The sequence below is a fragment of the Babylonia areolata genome, chromosome 2 (genome assembly GCF_041734735.1).
Source record: "Babylonia areolata isolate BAREFJ2019XMU chromosome 2, ASM4173473v1, whole genome shotgun sequence".
NCBI lineage: Eukaryota > Metazoa > Mollusca > Gastropoda > Neogastropoda > Buccinidae > Babylonia > Babylonia areolata.
The window spans coordinates 24262733-24285232 of record NC_134877.1 but is presented as its reverse complement, the minus strand read 5'-3'; the positions used below and the strand labels follow the sequence as shown (position 1 = coordinate 24285232).

The 22500-nt window shown below is 43.0% G+C and overlaps 1 protein-coding gene across 1 annotated transcript in view; it reads left to right on the top strand.

Annotated features, from left to right (window-relative positions):
- Positions 1 to 22500, top strand: part of LOC143279368 (prolactin-releasing peptide receptor-like) — a 149880-nt gene that overhangs the window by 38863 nt on the left and 88517 nt on the right. The window contains exon 2 of the mRNA XM_076583392.1: positions 21690 to 22337. Coding sequence (XP_076439507.1) covers positions 21925 to 22337 — 413 coding nt within the window. The 5' untranslated portion in view covers positions 21690 to 21924. The remainder of the gene's footprint in view (positions 1 to 21689; positions 22338 to 22500) is intronic.

Sequence of the window (22500 nt, the reverse complement as noted above, 5' to 3'; positions counted from 1 at the left end):
CAAGCACAAAAAAAAAAGAAAAGAAAAAAGATGATTTTCTGCCTTATAATGGTGTTATAAATATTGCAAACATACAAACAACATACGAACACAAAAGTATTGTGTGGACAAGTAAATATGGAAACTCCAAGAGGAAAAAAAAAACAAAAAAACAATCGTCATTGTCTTACTGTCTGACATCAAACAATTATTCTATTTGCATTCTTACGCCTCTTCAAAGCTTTTGTATATATAAAGAGATAATTTTGTTATCATTTTAAAAAAAATTTATATGACAAGAGCATCTGTAACGAAAACAGGTTCTGCCTACCATGATGAATGTGTAGTATAAATTTCGTTCATAAATCGTGAAGATAGTGACAACGTAATACAAAGCGAATTTCATCCTCAATTTCTTCTTTACACAATGGACATATTTCATCTTTCCCGCAGCTGTATCAAAAAATGTGAACAGCAAATTTCCGACATCCCCAATCTGAATTTTGTCAGTGCATACCTCACATGTCTATCTATATAAATTCAACAAGATGTAAGGTTTGATGGTGGGAAGTGTCTGAATTTTTCCCCAATAGCTAAACCTATCACTTGAATTTATGTGTTCTTCCCACTGGAGAAGGAGAGACTCAGAGAGAGAGAGAGAGAGAGAGAGAGGGGAGAGAGAGACAGACAGACAGAGAGAGAGAGAGAGAGAGAGAGAGAGAGAGAGAGAGAGAGAGAGACCTTAACCCCTTAATCCCCTAACCCCCCTTTTAACCTTGGTGAAATGAGGTCATTGTGTCACGAATTCGAATATATTGCAATCACTTAATTCAGTTTCTATACTTTCTTCTTTTTTTAATTTATTTATTTATTTATTTTTTTAGTGTAAGCGATATGACTGGTTTTACAGAACAAAATGTAATGCAATGCAAGTCCAAAATGACTGACTCCCTGAACTGTAAGTTTGAAACTTATCTCAGTAAAGTGACCGCGGCATTGCAGCAACGTCAATGACGAGCCATCATGTCACTGGCAGTGAAGGGGTTAAGATGCCAAATGCTGGTTCGCTTTCTAATAACGTTTCGGTTGATTGATTGATTTATTTATCTATTTATTTATTTATTTTTTATTCAGTTACTTATTTATCTACTTCCTTTTATTCGTCAGTTCCTCAATAAATCTATTCGTTTATTTCCATGAAGAACATAGGTAAAATAAAGAAGAAATAAATAATAATAATTATCATCATCATCATCATCATTATCATCATCATCAGTATTCATCATCATCATCATAATGATAATAATAATAATAATAATCATGATTATGATGATGATGATAATAATAATAATAATAATAAGAAGAAGAAGAAGAAGAAGAAGAAGAAGAAGAATACTGATGATGATAATTAGGGCCGGGTTTTATCTGCTCTTCACAATACCATTAATTATCCACAAACTCGTATTGGCGGGCCGACCACGTTGGATTGTGAGAAAAACTGAATCGATGATTCTACTGCCTCGAAGCTTTTGATCAATCCTTGTAAAAAAAGAAAAAAAGAAAGAAAAAAAAAAGAGCAGAAAAGAGGGGAAAAGAGGAGAAAGGAAGTGGCGAAAGAAAGCGAGTGAGACCGGTTATCCCCCTTGTCTGTCTGCAGAGCTGGCGAGCCTTTTTACTTTCGTAATAAGATTTCAGAACTTGCAGTCGGGTGGTTTTTTTTTTTTTTTTTTTTTCCCCTAACCAAGATTTCCACGTTTCCATGGAGTGATGGCCTAGAGGTAACGCGTCCGCCTAGGAAGCGAGAGAATCTGAGCGCGCTGGTTCTTCTTCTTCCTCGTTCGCCTCCCATTAGATGAGCAGCCCGGTGTCCTCGATGAAGGCTGCCGTCCGTCGCAGCCCCTCCAGGGCGCCGTACAGTTTGGCTTCCACTGCTGTCGGCGTTGGCCAGCGCTGCTGGTTCGAATCACGGCTAAGTCGCCAATATTTTCTCCCCCTCCACTAGACCTTGAGTGGTGGTCTGGACGCTAGTCATTCGTATGAGACGATAAACCGAGATCCCGTGTGCAGGATACACTTAGCGCACGTTAAAGAACCCACGACAACAAAGGGGTTGTCCCTAGCAAAAATCAGTAGAAGAATCCACTTCGATAGGAAAAACAAATAAAACTGCACAAAATACAAAAAAAAGGGATTGGCGCTCCCAGTGTAGCGACGCGCTCTCCCTGGGAGAGCAGCCCGAATTTCACACAGAGAAATCTGTTGTGACAAAAAAGAGAAATACAAATACAATGTTTCTTTTTTCCCCGTCTTGCAACATCCACCACACTCCTCCACTCTCACTCTCTCTGGTTTCATTAAGACGAAGCCGTGTCGAATCTTTTTTTTTCCCTCAAAGAGTCTAGTTTGTGGCTTTTCGAGAGTTCTTCATTTCTGTACGTTCTTTTCTGCTGTTGTTGTTGTTTTCTTTTTTTACGTTGTCTTTTTAGTGAATTATTCAATCTTCGTCTTCTTTCTTTTCGAAGAGAGGGAGAGAGAGAGTGAGTGTGTGTGTGTGTGTGTGTGTGTGTGTGTGTGTGTGTGTGTGTGTGTGTGTGTGTGTGTGTGTGTGTGATAATTATAGAGAGAATGCAGAGAGAGAGACGCAGAAGGAGAGACAAAGAGAGAGAGAGAGACATAGAGAAACGCAGAGAGAGATAGACAGAGAAAGAGAGACGCAAAGAGAGAAGGAGACACACAGAGAGACAGAGAGAGATGCAAAGAGAGAGAGACACACACACACAGAGACAGAGAGAGAGTGAGAGACGCAGAGAGAGAGAGACAGAGAGAAACGCAGAGAGAGAGAGGGAGACACAGAGAGAGAGAGAGACGGGCGATAATAATGACCTTTTCTGTTTTTCTTTTCCACCTTCTCGACTGTTTGTTGTTGTTGTTGTTTTTCGTTGTTGTTGTTTTTTTGCTTTTTTTCTAATCTCTGCAAGCAGTAGAACATCAGATAAAGAATATCATCAGACACAGAATGTGTTGTTATCACTCCCCGGATACATTAAGCATGGCTTTCCCTAACTGCACCCTCCCCGTTCTTCCATGTAAATCAAACATCAATGAACACTTCATAACAAAATTCATTATAAAAAAAAATAAAAGAAAAAGACAAAAAGCTCCTTTCATTTCGTGGGCGACCCAACAACACCCCCGCCCCCCCTCCCCCCCCCAAAAAAAAAGAAAAAAAAAGAAGAAAAAAAACCCAACAACTCCACCTAAGCAATGGTTTCTGTAACAACAACAACAAAAAGCCTCCTTGGCAAATGAATAAAACAGGAGGGGTGGTGCAAAAACACGTGAAGAACAAAAGAAAGGACCTCCCCCCCTCCGCCCAACCCCCACCCTACACACACACACACACACACACACACACACACACACGCTCTAAGACTCGCGCACCTTTAAAAAAAACACACCAAAAAACAACAACAACAACAACAACAAAAAATTTAAAGTGCGTGAAATAAAACTTGACAGACAAAGAAGACCTCCTCAAGACTCCCAAAAGAATAAGATCAATGACTCGCGAAGGGCTTCAGAGCCGTGAAGAAGAGATCTCTGAGACGAAAAAGCTTTCTTTTTTTTTTCTTTCAAGCATTCCTCCATCACTTCACTAGTGCTGCAGCCAAGGGTTTGGACACTTTTCAGGAGTGTCTGAATTAACCTTGGTTTCTTTGAAGCTTTCTTTTAGTTATTATTATTTTTGTTTAACTCTCTCCATACGAACGGCGAAAGAGACGACGTTAACAGCGTTTCACCCCAATTACCACCATCAAAATATTGCAAGCGGAAGGCTCTTATACTGAAGAGGTGAAAGTTGACAAAGAATACCACAATTCTGACGACGGAAGCTAAAGGTTGGGTCATTCAGACACCCACTGGACATCCGAGGGGTCTGTGTAGAGGAGAAGAGAGGACTGGCCGTACTGAGTGAGTTAATACATAATTCTTTTTGTGTGCGTCTTCTTCTCTTTCTCTGCTTTTTTCTTTTCTTTTTTTTTGTTTTTTTTGTTTCAGTTTCGTGGCGATGAGATTCAGTTTGAAAGCTGAAATTATGAACAATTTTCTTTCCCACACCACGAATGCGTTTTGAAGGAGAAGTAAAAGAAAGAGAGGGGAATACGGATAAAAAAAAATAGTTGTGGAGACAGAGTCATATCTATATCTATGAAGTCTATTTTTTTAGTTAACAGCGCCTGGTTACACTCCCATCTGTCTTTTTGTCTTTTTCTTCTTCTTCTCTCTCTCTCTCTCACCTCTCTCTCTCCCCCCCTCTCTCTCTCTCTCCCTCTCTCCACTCTCTCTCTCTCTCACCCCTCTCTTTCTCTCTCACACCCTTTCTCTACCTCCACTCTTTCTCTCTCTCTCCACACTCTCTCTCTCACCCTCTCTATCTCTCCACACTCTCTATCTCTCCTCACACTCTCTTCTCTCCACTCCCTCCCCCTCTCTCTCTTTCTCTCTCTCCCTCTTTCCCTATCTCTATCTCTCTTTTTTTTTCTCTCTCTCTCTTTCCCTCAGTTTGTTAGCTTTTCATATATTGACGCTGTTCTTTATAATGGATGTTAACATGAAAGTCCCTCCCCACCCCGTATCCCCCTTACCCCTGTTGTCATGGGCAGAAAGGCCCGAATAATTAACCAGTCAGACTTCAGACTTAAGACTATATTTTATATACATATGTATATAGATGTAAGATATATATATATATATATATATATATGTGTGTGTGTGTGTGTGTGTGTGTGTATGTATGTGTGTGTGTGTGTGTTCATGGAATAAATGTGAACAAAACAAGTAAGAAAAGAAGTGCGGAATATATATATATATATATATATATATATAGAGAGAGAGAGAGAGAGAGAGAGAGAGAGAGAGAGACCAAGGTCTGAAGACCCACACAAAATATAGGAACATTTGGAGTTCCAGAAGTTGGAGGACAGCATAATTTACGTCAGGATCTCGAAAAGCCAATCTGGCAATTAAAGGGGGGGGGGGGGGGGGGGGGGGGGGGGGGGGCGGGGGGGGGGGGGCGTGGGGGGGGTTAGGTCGGGGGAAGAGGTGGGGCCGGGGGGCGGTTGTTAAAATCAGGGAAGACAGTTAAAAGGGCAACATTGGACATCGTTCGTGCTAAAAGACTTGTCAGTGTGTTTGTCGCGGGAAGGAAAAAGAGAAAACAAAGGCAACAAACAACGATGCTCTTGCATTCTCTTTATTTTCCCTCTCCTTCGCGAGTATAGTTAGTTATGCCCCTCACTCCCCCTGGAGCATAGGCCGCTCACAACAGTCCGCCAGAGTCCTCTGTCCTGTGGGCTGCCCTTTCTAATAATTGTCTCCAGGTGTGCCCCATCTTCTTGGTGTCTGCCTCGAGGTCACGTCGCCAGGTGTTTTCTTGGCCTGCCTCTCTTCCGTTGGCCCTGGGGATTCCATTTCAGTGCCTGCCTGGTGATGTTACTGTCTGGGTTCCTCCTCTTCGCGAGTATAGGTACTCCTAAATGGCAGAGTAAAAACAGTTATACACGTCTAACACAGTTGGTATTGCAAGTAAAGATGCGGGCTACACAGCCCACGAAGAAGAAAAAGAAGAAAAGAATGAAGGAGAAGAAAGAAAGAAAGAAAGAAAGAAAAGGAACAAAAAAGAAGCAGATGAGGGAAGAGAAATGATAGAACTTTCTACCAAAACAAAATCATTGAGTTTCACACACTTTCGCGCACGAGGTAATCACTGTGTGTGTGTGTGTGTGTGTGTGTGTGCGCGCGCACACACACACACATACACATCCGCGCGTCAGTGTAAGTCCGATTCAAAGAAATGAAAAGAAACCAAGCAGACTGGAAAGTCGAGCCCTCCTTTTCGAAACCAGAAGTCTTCCTCGGAGTCTGTCTCGGGGACCCTGATCAAAATTGACGAGGTGCTGTCAATCACTCCTTTCTTCTCCCCCCCCCCCTTCACCCCCCACCCCCCCCGCCCCCCACCCCCAAGCCCTCCCCTCCTCTAAATCCCCATCCTCACCCCCGGGCCCCAGACTTTTGCAACTTTTTATTATATCTTTTCTGGTCTGCTTGCTTCCTTCTCCTTCATCTGCTCATCCATCCAACCCCACCCTCCCTTTTCTCGCCTTCACCACCAATCTCCAGGTCCAACCGCAACCACACAAAACAGACTCACATCTCTCTCTCTCTCTCTCTGTGTGTGTGTGTGTGTGTGTGTCTGTCTGTCTGTCTGTCTGTCTCTGTGACTTTGTCCATCCAACCCCACCCTCCCTTTTCTCGCCTTCACCACCAATCTCCAGGTCCAACCGCAACCACACAAAACAGACTCTGTGTGTGTGTGTGTGTGTGTGTGTCTGTCTGTCTGTCTCTGTGACTTTCTCTCTCTCTCTCTCTCTCTCTCTCTCTCTTCATGTCTGTGTACGACCACCACCACCCTCCCTCTGCACCCTCCATGTCATCGAACGACGCACGGCGTGACGACCAGCACATCGACATGGCACACGGCGACACAAATTCGCGTGCAGTGACAGTCCTCCACGATGAAGCCACTGGTTCAGACAGACATTGTGGTGCAGAAATGTGTGAGCTGGACGAAATTGGCACGACTCTCATGCCCCAAAACACGAACATCATTGACCCAGATGTGGACAGTTCTCAACAAGACAGTGAACTTTCTGAACAGAAGCATGTTGATGTTCCGCCAGATGTTTGCCGACAGATTATGTCTTGTCTTGAGGAGTCGGCGAAGAAAATGGACAGTTTATTTAATGCGTTCAAAGACACAAATCCAAACGCTTGCAAAAGTGCTAGAAATGGAAATCCTGATCTCGATATATCATGATTAGTTTCGCTGTGTGATTCCTTTTCACTTGCCGACCTATTTGAAAACAAAGATTGTGATTATACAGACTTTGTGTGATACTAATTATAATTAGCATGACGTGGATTCCATGTTTTGATCAAGTGTACAGCGCGTCACTTCTCATATTTCGTTACGTTTCTGACATGTACAACCCCTTCCCCACCCTGCCCCCTTGTGAATGGGCAAAGCAAGCCTGAAAACAATAAATCGTTCGTTCGTTCGTTCGTTCTCTCTCTCTCTGTCTCTCCCTTCCTCTCAGTGTTCAGTGGTTCTCTCTCTGTCTCTCTCTGTCTCTGTGTGTGTCTCTCTCTCAGTGTTCAGTAGTTATCTCTCTCTCTCTCTCTCACTCTGTCTGTCTTTCTGTCTGTCTCTGTCGGTGTTCAGTGTTCAGTAGTTCTCTGTCTGTCTGTCTCTCCCCGACCCCCCCCCCCCCCCCCCCCCACACACACACACTCACACACCTCCCCTCAACATGCTAGTCCGTCTTGTCCGACCATGACCGTCAGAACTTCTTCTCCTTCTTCTTCTTCTTCGTTCGTGGGCTGCAACTCCCACGTTCACTCGTATGTACACGAATGGGCTTTTACGTGTATGACCGTTTTTACCCCGTCATGTAGGCAGCCATACTCCGCTTTCGGCGGGGGCGGGGTGGTGGGGGGGGTCCATGCTGGCTGGGTATGTTCTCGTTTCTCTAACCCCACCGAACGCTGACATGGATTTCAGGATCTTTAACGTGCAGTATTTGATCTTCTGCTTGCCGAAGGAGGTTCAGGCACAAGCAGGTCTCTACATAGTTATGTTGACATGGGAGATGGCAAAAATCTCCCACCCTTTACCCCAACAGGCGGCACCAGAACAAGCAGTGGAGGCAACTGCTGTCCCGACTATCTGGGCTAAAAACTTTTTTCTTTTGTTATATATAGTGGAAAGTGTCTTGCCCCAAGTTACATCCCCACTCTCTCAGCCAAGAGGGTTTTTAAGGACAGTCGGTGTTCGAATGGTTTCCCAAAGGCCAACTTGCCCTCCAAAGTTGCAGCACAGAGAGCCAGTGCAATCCTGCCTCTCCTGGTTTGAGATTCATTGTCCTTCACAAAAGACTAAGCTGTAAATGGCTCCCCATTGCAATGGAGAAACATTCGTGGAGTACTTTTTCTGGTTTGTTTGTTTGGTTGGTTGGTTGGTTTTTACTTCGTACTTTGTTGATATTGTTGTTGTTGTTGTTTTTAATTCACTCATGTGTGTTTTTGTTTTTTTCGGGTGTCTCTGATGTGAAGGACTTTTCGTAATTGATATACGAACGTATGTTCTTACCACCTTTTTTTTTCCTTGTGTCCGCGCGCGCGCGCGCGCACGCACACACACACACACACACACACACACACACACACACACACACACACACACACACCACACACACACACACGCACACACACACATACACACCACACACACACACACACACACACACACACACACACACACTGGAACTACCATCAGCACACCACACAGACTCAGTGAGACTCACACAACTATACACGGACACACAGACACATATGCACACACAAACACACACAGAGACACAGACACAGACAGACAGACAGACGCACACACCCACACACCCCACACACACACAATCGCACCCACACACCCACAGTGGGGATGGGGATGATTTGTATTGTACAGGAAAGCATTGAAATAACCACCTAGGTTATGTTTTTACATCCAGCCTTCTGTGGAAGTGGACGAACCTAAATATCAATTTAAAAAAAAATCTGAGATAAAGAGAGAGAGAGAGAGAGACGGACAGACAGACAGAGAAAGAGAGACAGACAGAAAGAGAGAGACAGACGGACAGAGAGAGAGAAAGTAAGAGGGAGACAGACAGACGGACAGACAGAGACACAGAGAGAGACGGACAGACAGAGAGAGAGAAAGAGAGACAGACGGACAGACAGACAGAGAGAAACAAACAGACAGACAGACAGACAGACAGGCACAGACACAGAGGCGAGAGAATCTGAGCGCGCTGGTTCGAATCACGGCTCAGCCATTGATATTTTCTCCCCCTCCACTAGACCTTGAGTGGTAGTCTGGACGCTAGTCATTCGGATGAGACGATAAAACGAGGTCGCGTGTGCAACATGCACTTAGCACACGTAAAAGAACCCACGGCAACAAAAGGGTTGTTCCTGGCATAATTCTGAAGAAAAATCCACTTCGATAGGAAAAACAAATATTAAAAAAACTGCACGCAGGAAAAAAAAAAAATCCCAAAAATGGGTGGCGCTGTAGTGTAGTGACGCGCTCTCCCTGGGAAAAGCAGCCCGAATTTCTCACAGAGAAATTTGTTGTGATAAAAAGAAATACAAGTTCAAATATCTTTTCTTCAGCTGGTAATAAAATCAAAAGGTCCAGCACGCACGTCGGAATCTCACCCGAATTGCTGCAACATGTTTACCGCCTGCTCAAAGACAGATTCTTCAAGACGTTGTCAAGGAAGGAGAGAGGTGAAAAGTGAAGGAAGGAAGGAAGGAAGGAAGGGAGGAAAGAATGAAGGATGACTATGAGCAAGCTTGTCTTCGGTAGAATCTCTGATGGCCACTTGACCTTTCGAAGGTATCGGGGAGTTGTGTTCTTTTTTTTTCTTTTTTTAAGAAATGTCGTCTCGTTCCTTGCCTTTCGCCAGCAAAATTCCTTTTCCTGTGGCCTCCATGCACGTTCCTTCCTCTAAGAGTGTAGGGTGATTTTTAATTTTTTGCCCACAGGGTGGCGAGTTGATAGATATTTGCAATGTTCCTGTTGGCATGATTTTCACCTTTACATTTATATTTTACCCTATCAATATTCTTGACAAGACAGACAGACGGAGAAAGAGAGGAGAGAGAGAGAGAGAGAGAGAGAGAGATCTTTTTATTCAATCAAGGCCATAGTCCCTCATGAGGGGATGCAGAGAGAGACTGAGATATAGATAGATAGATAGATTGATTGAAAGAGAGAGAGAGAGGGAGAGAAAGAGGGAGAGAGACATGGTCATAGACATCTTTTTATTCAGTAAAGGCCATAGCCCCTCATGAGGGGAAGCAGAGAGAGATTGAGACATAGATAGATAGATAAGAGAGAGAGACCTGGACATGGACACCTTTTTATTCAATAAAGGCCATGGCCCCTTATGAGGGGAAGCACAGAGAGAGAGAGAGAAGAGGAGAAAGAGAGAGAGAGAGAGAGAGAGAGAGAGAGAAGGAACGCCACAGAACGGTCGATTCAATCAATCTGCCCAGTTTTTATTGGGACAATCAGCAAGCAAGACTGGCCGCTGAGCTCAGTACGAAGTACAATGAGTGGGCGAGGTAAAGGGAGATAAATTGGATGAGGCAGACATACACGGTGAGAAAGCGAGATAGAAAGAGAGAGAGCGAGACAGAGACAGAGAGAGGCACAGAGACGGATACAGAAACAGAGAGACAGAGAAGGAGAGAGAGAGAGAGAGAGAGAGAGAGAAAGCGAGCGAGAGATAGAGAGAGACAGAGAGGGAGCGAGAGAGATGAGAAACCCTTAACACCTTCCCACTCGTAGAACACAAACATTAAAGCAGAAAGGTGAAGCAGGCACACACACACACACACACACACACACACACACACACACACACACACATCACACATCAGAATTTCAGCCAGAATCATTCACAACAAGTTTACAAGTCTTCAAGACGGTAACGAGAACAAGGAAAAGAGGGAAGGAAGGAGGGAAGAGAGAAAGGTGGAAGAAGAACTGTCAATAATCTTGCCTTCAGTGTTGTCTCTGACGGCCAGTTGACCTTTCAAAGGCATCGGGAAGCTTTTAGAAAATAAATAGTCAGCTAGTTCCTTCTCTTTCGCGCGAGCAATACATTTTCCCTGCTTGTGAACTTTTCGTTGCCAAAGATTGCAAGGCGATTTTTTTTTTTCAATTTCCCCTGCAAAGAGCAAGTTCTTATTCATCTATCCGTGTTACGTGTTAAAATGCTTTTGTCTTTCCTTTCGTATATAATTTTTTGGGGGATGTTCTTGAGTGGAAAGTCAATCGTTTCTTGTCTTTCGCGAGCAATACATTTTCTTTTGTCCGTGTACTTTGTTTTAATCATCAGAGAGTGCGTGCAGAGTTATTTTGTATTTGTATTTGAATTTCTTTTTATCACAACAGATTTCTCTGTGTGAAATTCGGGCTGCTCTCCCCAGGGAGAGCGCGTCGCTACACTACAGCACCACCCTTTTTTTATTTTTAAAAATTTTTTAATGCGTGCAGTTTGATTTGTTTTTCCTATCGAAGTGGATTTTTCTACAGAATTTTGCCAGTAACAACCCTTTTGTTGCCATGGGTTCTTTTACGTACGCTAAGTGCATGCTGCACACGGGACCTCGGTTTATCGTCTCATGCGAATGACTAGCGTCCAGACCACCACTCAAGGTCTAGTGGAGGGGAAGAAAATATCGGCGGCCGAGCCGTGATTCGAACCAGCGCGCTCAGATTCTCTCGCTTCCTAGGCGGACGCGTTACCTCTCGGCCATCACTCCACTTATTGAACTGGTTTGTATGATTTCCCTCGGGATATAAATCATTGTTTCATCGTTTTCGTGCTAACGTTAGGAATGATTACTCTTCAACTCGTTATGGCTTTGTTAAGTTTTAGATATTATTGCTGATTTGTTTGGGTTTTTTTTTTTCTTCGGTTGTTTTTATCTGTCTAAAGTCCTCAGTTTGGTGTCTGGCGTGAAATATCGTGAATAATGGCCCATGTGTGCGTAGCATGTTTATGTCTGTCCACACACACACACACACACACACACACACACACACACACACACACACACGCACACACACACACACACACACACGCACACACACACACACACGCACGCACGCTCGCACGCTTGCACGCACACACACACACACACACACACACACACACACACACAAGAAAGGATTTACTGTAGTGGTACTTTGTTGTTGTTGTCGTCGTTGTTCGTATTCAGTGTTTCTGTTAGCACTCAGATCTTGTTTTCGGTTAATCTGTTTTTTTCCTCAGTGTTTGTGCTCGTAGATTTTTTATCCTCATTCATGCTCATCACACACACACACACACACACACACACACACACACACACACACACACACACACACACAAACACGCACGCACACACACACACACACACACACACACACACACACACACACACACACACACACACACACAAACGCAGTCAAAACCCACACCTTTTCATATATGTTAGGAAAGATTAAGCAGAAAGGTCAAGCAGACACATCACAAGAAAATTCGCCAGAATCTTTTCAACGCGTTTTCCGTACAAACGCAAGATTCTTCAAACTTGTTAGCCGGAAAGGGAGAAGGGAAAGAAGAAGCGAAAGAAAAAAAAAGGTATCAATAATCTTGTGAGTGTTGTCTCCGAGATCTTTCAAAGGCACTGAGAATGTGTAACCCCAACCATTTCCCATGTCTTCCACAGCCAACACATTTTGCCTTCCCGTGCTCTTTCAGTCTCCAACGGGTTCGCGAGGGCATGGAACCAGTTTCACGGGCGCAATAGCCGAATGGTTAAAGCGTTGGACTTTCAGTCTGAGGGCCCCGGGTTCGAATCTCGGTTACGGAACTTGGTGGATAAAGGGTGGAGATTTTTTCCTGATCTCCCAGCTCAACATAATTATGTGCAGACCTGCTTAGTGCCTGAACCCCCTTCGTGTGCATAAGCAAGCAAAAATTCAAATACGATCTTGTAATCCATGTCAGCGTTCGGTGGGTTATGGAAACAAGAACATACCCAGCATGCACACCCCCGAAAGCGGAGTATGGCTGCCTACATGGCGGGTTAAAAACGGTCATACACGTAAAAGCCCACTCGTGTATATACGAGTGAACGTGGGAGTTGCAGCCACGAACGAAGAAGAAGAACCAGTTTGATTAATTTATCACAAGTTTCCCTGTTCCTCTCTCCTCAATTAGCTTTTTTTTTTCAAAGGAAGAAGAATATAAACGAAATAAAATAAATTAATAGTCAACCAGTAGATTCACATCAAAGAGCCAGTTGGGCTCCAAATTAAACTCTGAACTATTTCAAACACATGTTGATTATCATATAAGACATTTCTAATGGAAGCAGATGGAACTGCAGATTTTGTAAATGACACAGGTAAATACGGTTTTAACTGTTCACATTCACAGATGATATGCACGGGGGTAATTTCATTGCCGCAAATGCAAGTCACCTATGAAGTATATTTTGTTTTTATGGCATCCAGTCGTAGTCTGTTTATTAGACTGGTGAGCCTCCTGCTACTGTGATGTCCTTTTAGTTTGTCCTGTGTCTATGTCTGTATGTCTGCGTTTGTTCTGTATTCTACGTAAATTCTGTGTAGCTTATTCAGGATTAAAAAAAAGAGGCTATGTCAGTCTTGAATAAAAGCACATTTCTTCTTTCATTGCTGCTGTGTGCACATGTCAATGATTGTCATTAGAATAAGCCTGGAGCTTCCTTTTTTTCTTTAGGAAGTGTCTGGGTTTGTTCCAATGTACCTTTTATTTACCTGTGTCCTGTGTGCTAGGAGAATCGGTAGCATGAGCAGCACTGACTTGAAGTTGTGTACCTTGTGTAATGGAGAGAGTTACCACTCTTTACTATTTGTTGATCAATCGTTCTCCTGGCTTCATTGTTCATTCATAATACTGACAAGACACAACGCGATGACAAAACATAACACACCGATAAAACACAAACTACCATATGATATATATATAATATATATATATATATATATATATATAATATAATATATATATATATATATAACAGAACACACTGACAGTGTATAGCACATATTGACAGAGCACAACACACTTGTAAAACACAACACGCTGACAAAGCACAACGCGCTGACAAAACACAACACATACAACACATTAACAAAACACAACACACTGGTAAAGCACACTTGCTCACGAAACACTGTTTGACGCAACACACTGTTCAGGCACAACATACGGTTAGCACACAACACAGACAAAACACTGTTGAAAGCAACGCACTGTTTAGGCACAACACACCATTAACATATACAAGACACTGACAAATCACAACATACCCACAATATACCCACAAAACACCACACACTAACAAAACACAACACACTGACAATACACCACATACTGACAATACACAACATACCCACAAAACGCAATTTAAAAAAGAACACCCACAATACAGCCACAAAGCACCACACAATAACAAAACACAACATGCCCACAAAAACACCACACAATAACAAAACACAACATTACCACAAAACACAATAAACAAATAAAAAAACACCACATGATAACAAAACACAACATACCCACAAAATACACACACACACACAAAACAGCAACATACCCACAAAACACGATAAAAAAAACATACCCACAAAACACAATTAAAAAAAACTCCGCAACATACCCACAAAACACAATTTAAAAAAAAACACACAACATACCCACAAAACCCCACACACTAACAAAAGACAACATACCCACAAAACTTTTTAAAAACAACAACAACAACAACAACATCGCAACAAAACACAACACACTGACAAAACACAACATACCCAGACAACACAACATACCCACACAACACGCTGGCAAAAATACTACACACTGATAAAACACAGCACATTGATATATAACACAACACACTGATATATATAATACACACACGATCATGATCAAAACACAAAGCATTCTAAAACGACTGCCAGTAACGGTTTCTTTCCAATAAAATAATCGGGATGTCCTCTTTCGGGGCTTTTTTTTATGTTTTGAGTGGAAACGAACCCGCAACCTGATAACACTGCAACATGAATGGCTGGGTGTTGTTGATGCTGTTTTGTTGTTTTGTTTTATTTGTTTGGTTTGTTTGTTTGTATCAAGGATTTAATAATGTTCCTTTACCTGAACGAATGCTGATCGCTGGCTTCTGTTGTGAAGAGAACAATGTTCCAGCTTTTCAGGTATCATGTGAACATTTAGCACCAAAAACAAAAAAAGAGTTTCTTTATCTATCAGTCGATTTTTTTTTTCTGTTCTTTTAGAAACAGGGATAATTGTCTGGAATAGCAGAAGGAAATGAACTGAATGAATAAACAACACCTGCACGTTCGTTCTAATTCCCTCCCCCTTTTTCTCTCCCCTCTTTTCTTCCTTCAACCACTCTCCGTCTCCCTCTCTCTCTCTGTCAGTCAGTCAGTCAGTCTGTCTGTCTGTCTGTCTCTCACTCCAGAAACAATGACAATTCTAACACTCTTACGTGCACGCCAATTACAGACATGTTTTGCTCGCGTGAAAACACACACACACACACACACACACACACACACCTACACCTCTACGCCCCCCCCCCCCCACACACACACACAAAGACATGCACACACGCACGCACGCGCAAGCTCAAGCACTCTGGCCATTACCCACAAGATATATCATCATATGTTTTTAGTTCCAACTTTAAAATGTTTAAGGCAACAACAGCATCAACAACGAAGGAAAGAAAGAGAGAAAAAAAAAGGTTAGCAGAATGAATAAAGATATAATATCATATCATTGGTCCATTTCATATGGAGCACTGTAGAGTAAAAATGAAGAATCTTCCCCCCCCCTCTCTCTCTCTCTGTTTGTTTGTCTGTCTGTTATTTCTCTTCCTCTCTTCTTCCGTTATGTATTTATTTATTTATTTATTTATCTTTTTCATATTTAGATATGTCCTTCTTCAGATCTATATACACATGAACCTCTAATATATAATCATATCTATTAAGGACATAATAGTTAGCGTTCTACTACGTTAATACATAAAATGTTGAATACAAAATTGACATATTCATGATGCATATTTAATTTTTATGTTAATTTCTTCTGTATTTATGTGAATCATGTAAGCGCAAAAAAAGAATTAAAAAAAAAAAAGGTTTGAAAAAAAAAAGAATGAACACAAACCGGATCAAACTGACCGAACTGTTTGAAAGTGAATACCGTTTCTAAAAAACGAAATGGCTGGACATGGCAATGCTTTAACTCACTCAGTACGGCCAGTCCTCTCTTCTCCTCTACACAGACCCCTCGGATGTCCAGTGGGTGTCTGAATGACCCAACCTTTAGCTTCCGTCGTCAGAATTGTGGTATTCTTTGTCAACATTCACCTCTTCAGTACAAGAGCCTTCCGCTTGCAATATTTTGATGATGGTAATTGGGGTGAAACACTGTTAACGTCGTCTCTTACGCCGTTCGTATGGAGAGAGTTAAAAAAAGTTTTCATTGGTATCGATTCTTCGTAACCTGATAGACGCTTTCGCCCAAGAAATGGGTTCACATTACACTGCTTGAAGAACGTTTAGCTGACAATTATAGTTTTATTTCTTTAGTTATTTTCCACATAACAATACGTTACTTCTTTTTTTTTATCTTTAGTTTTGTAAATGATTCAACTCCAACTTAGACTGTTCTTAGTATTCCAAAGAAAATTTCAAAAATGATCACTAAAAGTGCATGGGAAGGCAAAGTGTGTTGGTTGTGGAAGACATGGAAAATGCTTAGGGCTTCACATTCTCAGTGCCTTTGAAAGATCTCGGAGACAACACTCACAGGATTATTGATACCTTTTTTTCCCCCCCTTTTGCTTCTTCTTTTCCTCCTTTTTCGGCTAACAAGTTTGAAGAATCTGCGTTTATACGGAAAACGCGTTGAAAAGATTCTGGTGAATTTTCTTCTGATGTGTCTGCTTGACCTTTCTGTTTAATAAACAAACAATTTTTAAAAAACCACGACTATTAAAAAAAAAAAAGAAAAAAAAGAAAAAAAAAGAGGGAAAATAAGATTTTCAGTTTCGGTTTGCGTTTCTTAAGGAGGCGTCACTGCGTTCGGGCAAATCCATATACGCACTACTACATCTGCTAAGCGGATGCCTGACCACCAGGGTAACGCAACGCACTTGAATGAACCAACGACGGGGCACAATAGCCGAGTGGTTAAAGCGTTAGACTTTCAATCTGAAGGTCCCGGGTTCGAATCTCGGTAACGGCACCTGGCGGGTAAAGGGTGGAGATATCCGAGGGTCAACATATCTGCAGACCTGCTTGTGCCTGAACCTCTCTTCGTGTGTATGCGCAAACAGAAGATCAAATACGCACGTTAAAGATCTTGTAATCTATGTCGACGGTCGGTGGGTTATGGACACAAGAACATTACTCAGCATGCACCCCCACCACCCCCCCGCTCCCCCGCCCCCCATATTCAAACAAACAATGGCGAATCTTGGTTACCCAGTTCACTCTGCCTCTAGCATCTAAATCATACGGCTTATCATAAGATTTGCGGGGTATTCTATTATGTTCCATTTGTAGTCATCTCAACCAATAACGTATACACCTGACTGCAGAAACTAAATATAACGGGTATCGATTCGTTTCGCCATATACTAAGTCATTTGGCGTTTGTCTATCTACTCCTAAAAATCTCTTTAATGCAAAAGTGTGGACTGATTCACAGTGGACAGCAGCTTTGTCTAGACCCCACAATTCAGAGCCGTATTGCACAACAGGCTGCACTTGTGATTTGAGTGAGAGAGAAAGAGAGAGAGAGAGACAGAGAGACAGTTCCAAACCGACACACAAACACTACTATTCTACACCTCATGGCTGAAAGACCAGTCGGGGAAGAGGAAGAATCGAAACCGATTGTATCGAACAGTCTGACTTGGTGTTGTTGTTGTTGTTTTCAGTTTCATACGTGTGTGTGTGTGTGTGTGTGTGTGTGTGTGTGTGTGTGTGTGTGCATTTTTTTTTCTTTTAGAGGAAATAACCCATTCTTTCCCTTTGAAAAGAAGGTTCTTTTCTTTTTACTTAATTATACAGCACAATTTACAGTCAACACATACTGAACCAATGTCATTCGACATTCAGTGAAGTCAGCACCAAAATCGAATTATTATCGTTGTTGTTTGTATTTGTACTTCTTTTTTTTTTATCACAACGGATTTCTCTGTGTGAAATTCGGGCTGCTCTCCCCAGGAAGAGCGTGTCGCTACACTACAGCACCACCCATTTTTTAGTACTTTTTTTCCCTGCATGCAGTTGTTTTTTTTTTGTTTTTTTTTTTTCCTATCGAAGTGGATTTTTTCTACAGAAAAATTATTTTGCCATGAGCAAGCCTTTTGTTGCCGTGGGTTCTTTTACGTGCGCTAAGTGCATGCTTGACCTTGAAAAGCTGAAGGACCCACAGATAGCAGAAGCCTTCCAAGCAATGATAGGCGGAAAGTTCGCCCCGCTCACTGTCGTTGACACAGACGGCTCAGACATGGACATGGGCGTGTTGATCGACACATTCAACACAGCTGTGACGGAAACAGCCAAGGAGATCCTGGGAAAACACCGCTCAACCAAGAAGCCCTGGATCACATCTGACATCCTGGATCTGTGTGACAAGCGGAGAGAGCTGAAAAACAAAAAAGGCGAGACAGAAGGAGCGAAGAAGTACAGAGCAGTCAACCAACAAATCAAGAAAAGCATGATAAAGGCAAAAGAGAACTGGATTAAAGAGCAATGCCAGGAAATTGAAGAAAACCTGAAACAAAACAACAGCAAGAAGGCATACCAACTTGTGAAAAAACTGACTAGCACAAAGCAAGAGCGAACCACCACCATCCAGGACAAAACCGGAAAATGTCTCACTGAAGAACAGGACATTCTGAAGAGGTGGACTGAATACTGCTCCGAGCTGTACGGTCACAGAGCCACGGGAGACCCAGAGGTACTGAACGTACCTCCAGCAACCAACAACGACAACCACCCCATTCTTCGAGAAGAAGTGGAAGCAGCTGTAAAATCGCTGAAAAAGGGGAAGTCAGTAGGAGTGGATAATGTCCCAGCAGAGCTGGTCCAAGCAGGGGGAGAAGCAATGATCACAGCCCTCACAACCATCTGCAACAAGATCTGGCAGACAGGGGAGTGGCCAACACCGTGGACCCAGTCACTGATCATCACTCTCCCCAAGAAAGGCAATCTACAACAGTGCCAGAACTACCGCACGATCAGCCTAATAAGCCATCCCAGCAAAGTCATGCTAAAGATCCTGCTAAATGGATTGAAGCCACAAGCGGAGAAGATCATCGCGGAGGAACAAACAGGTTTCAGACCAGGGCGCAGTACAACAGAGGAAATCTTCAACCTCAGGATACTGTGCGAGAGGTACCTCCAACATCAGCAAGACCTCTACCACGTCTTCGTGGATTTCAAGAAGGCGTTTGACCGAGTATGGCATGCAGCTTTATGGGCCACCATGAGGTTGTACAACATCAGTGCCAACCTGACCGAGTGATACAGAATCTCTACGACAAAGCCACCAGCGCAGTCTACTTCAACAGTAACATTGGGGACTGGTTCAGAACCACAGTCGGAGTGAGGCAAGGCTGCTTACTCTCACCAACTCTCTTCAACATCTTCCTGGAAAGAATCATGACTGATGCACTTGAAGACCACAAAGGAACAGTCAACATCGGAGGCAGAGCAGTCACCAACGTACGTTTCGCCGACGATATTGATGGCCTAGCAGGAAAAGAAGAGGAGCTAGCTAGCTTAGTGGACCACCTTGATAAAACCTCTAGAGACTATGGCATGCAAATCAGTGCAGAGAAGACCAAACCGATGACCAACACCAATGGCATCAGCACTGACATAAGAGTGGATGGCCAGAAGCTAGAAACTATCCACAGCTTTAAATACCTGGGAGCAATTGTGACAGATGAGGGATCCAAACCCAAAGTACTCTCCAGGATTGCACAGGCGACAGCAGCGCTCACAAAACTGAGGTACATCTGGAACGACCGGAACATTGCACTCGGCTCAAAGATCAGACTGATGCGTTACCCTGGTGACATCAATACTCTTGTATCCATGTGAATCGTGGACCTTAATCGTGGAGCTGAAATAGAGAAAAGAGAATACAGTTCACTGAGATGAGATGCTTTCGAAGACTCCTGGGCATCTCCTACAAAGATCATATCACGAACGAAGAAGTTCGAAACAGAATCAGGTAAGTCATTGGGCCCTACGAAGACCTGTTGACCTTGGTCAAGAGACGCAAGCTCAAATGGTATGGCCATGTCATGAGATCATCAGGGCTTGCCAAGACATTCCTGCAGGGCACAGTGCAAGGAGGGAGAAGGAGAGGCAGACAGAGGAAGAGATGGGAGGACAACATCCCAGAATGGACGGGCTTGAGGTTGAGCGATACAATCAGGAGGTCAGAAAACCGAGAGGATTGGAGGATGCTGGTTGCCAGATCACCTGTGGCGCCCCAACGGTCCACAAGACTACGGGATAGGTGAAGGTGAAGTGCATGCTGCACACGGGACATCGGTTTATCGTCTCATCCGAATGACTAGCGTCCAGACCACCACTCAAGGTCTAGTGGAGGGGGAAAAAATATCGGCGGCTGAGCCGTGATTCGAACCAGCGCGCTCAGATTCTCTCGCTTCCTAGGCGGACGCGTTACCTCTTGGCCATCACTGTTGCTGCTGTTTCAGCGATGGAGGTAGAAGTCGCAGTATTTAAAAAAAAAAAATATTTGTTTTGTTAGATTTGTTTTGCAACTTCAACTTTCCTTTTCATTATCAAAATATTGTGTGAGTGCTTTTGCCATTGCGTTCGTTAATCGTTTGTGACACGTGGAAGAGAGCACGATATAAGCTCGAGCTTGTTGTTGCTCAAGTTTTCCTTTTATTTCTTTATCAAACGCTGTAGTTTGTCTTGTTTCTTGGCATCAAAATGTTTAAACCAAGCAAGCACCGCTGATAATGACATTCGATAATGACTGTGGTGCACATAGTGTGTAAAATTTTTTTAAAATCACCAGTGCAGGATTTTCCATTATATAATCACACTGTAGATACGTGATATTATCATAACCTGCAACAAGACTGACTCATAGTCAAGCTCAACTAGAACGAGAATTACTGCAAATACTTTTTTTATTGTATACTCCCAATGAGTTACTGCAAATACTTTTCCATTGTATACTCCCAATGAGATTTACTGGAAAAACTTTTCCATTGCATACTCCCAATGAGAGTTACTGCAAATACTTTTCCATTGTATACTCCAAATGTGAGTTACTGCAAATACTTTTCCATTGTATACTCCCAATGGGAGTTACTGCAAATACTTTTCCATTGCATACTCCCAATGAAAGTTACTGCAAATACTTTTCTATTGTATACTCCTAATGAGAGTTACTGCAAATACTTTTCCATTGTGTACTCCCAATGAGAGTTACTGCAAATACTTTTCCATTGTATACTCCCAATCAGACTTCGTGCAAATACTTTTCTATTGTATACTCCTAATGAGAGTTACTGCAAATACTTTTCCATTGTATACTCCCAATGAGAGTTACTGCAAATACTTTTCCATTGTATACTCCCAATGAGAGTTACTGCAAATACTTTTCCATTGTATACTCCCAATGGGAGTTACTGCAAATACTTTTCCATTGTATACTCCTAATGTGAGTTACTGCAAATACTTTTCCATTGTATACTCCCAATGAGAGTTACTGCAAATACGTTTCCATTGTATACTCCCAATGAGAGTTAATGCAAATACTTTTCCATTGTATACTCCCCTTTTTCCAACCCCCCCCCCCTCCCCCAGTACACCCTCTAAACGTCAACCTCAATGACCCGCCCCATGAATAAAGCATTCCTACATCTTGTACATTCTTGTCATGCTTCAGCACGTGACGAAATCAGCCAACGCCAAGAGCAGGAGCAGCAGGAGAAGAAGACGAAGAAGAACAAGAAGAAGACGACGACGAAGAAGAAGAAGAAGAACACTAAAACCAGCTCCACAACCAGTCAACCAGACCAACCAATCAGCCCCAAACTTCAACCACCAACACCCACCACCACCACAACCACAACAACCACAACCACAACCACGACCACCACGACGTCCAGCAAACAGTGACCATGGAAGCGTCAGAGGAAACCTACGTCCACCACGTCTTGCAATGGCTGGAGACGGTCAACAAATCTGGTCGGGTGGATTTCACCCAACCGTTCGTCCGCCCGTCCCTCCACTACGTCTACCCGCTCTTCGTCTTCCTGTACGCCACGGTGGGCACCGTGGGCATCGCCGGGAATGCTGCCATGCTCTTCGTCATCGCTCGGAGACGACTGTACCACGACCAGACGTTCTTTCTGATGGGCAACCTGGCCCTGTCCAACCTCATCAAGTGTGTCTTCTCTCTGCCCATCACTTTGGCCAACTTGCTGATCCAGAACTGGCTCTTCGGTTCCTTCATCTGTTTCTTCCTGCCCATGCTGCAGACTTTCCCTGTCTACGCTTCGTTCTTGACCTTCCTCATGATCGCCATTGATAGGTGAGTTGTGTTTGTGTTGTGTTGTGTTGTGTGTTGCGTTGCGTTGCGTTGCGTTGTGTTGTGTTAAAGTTAGCTAGTTATGTGTTAAATAGTCCATTTGGTTGTTTATTGTAGGTCCCCACATCATCCTCTTTTTCAAATGATAATCTATAGAAGTATTGCA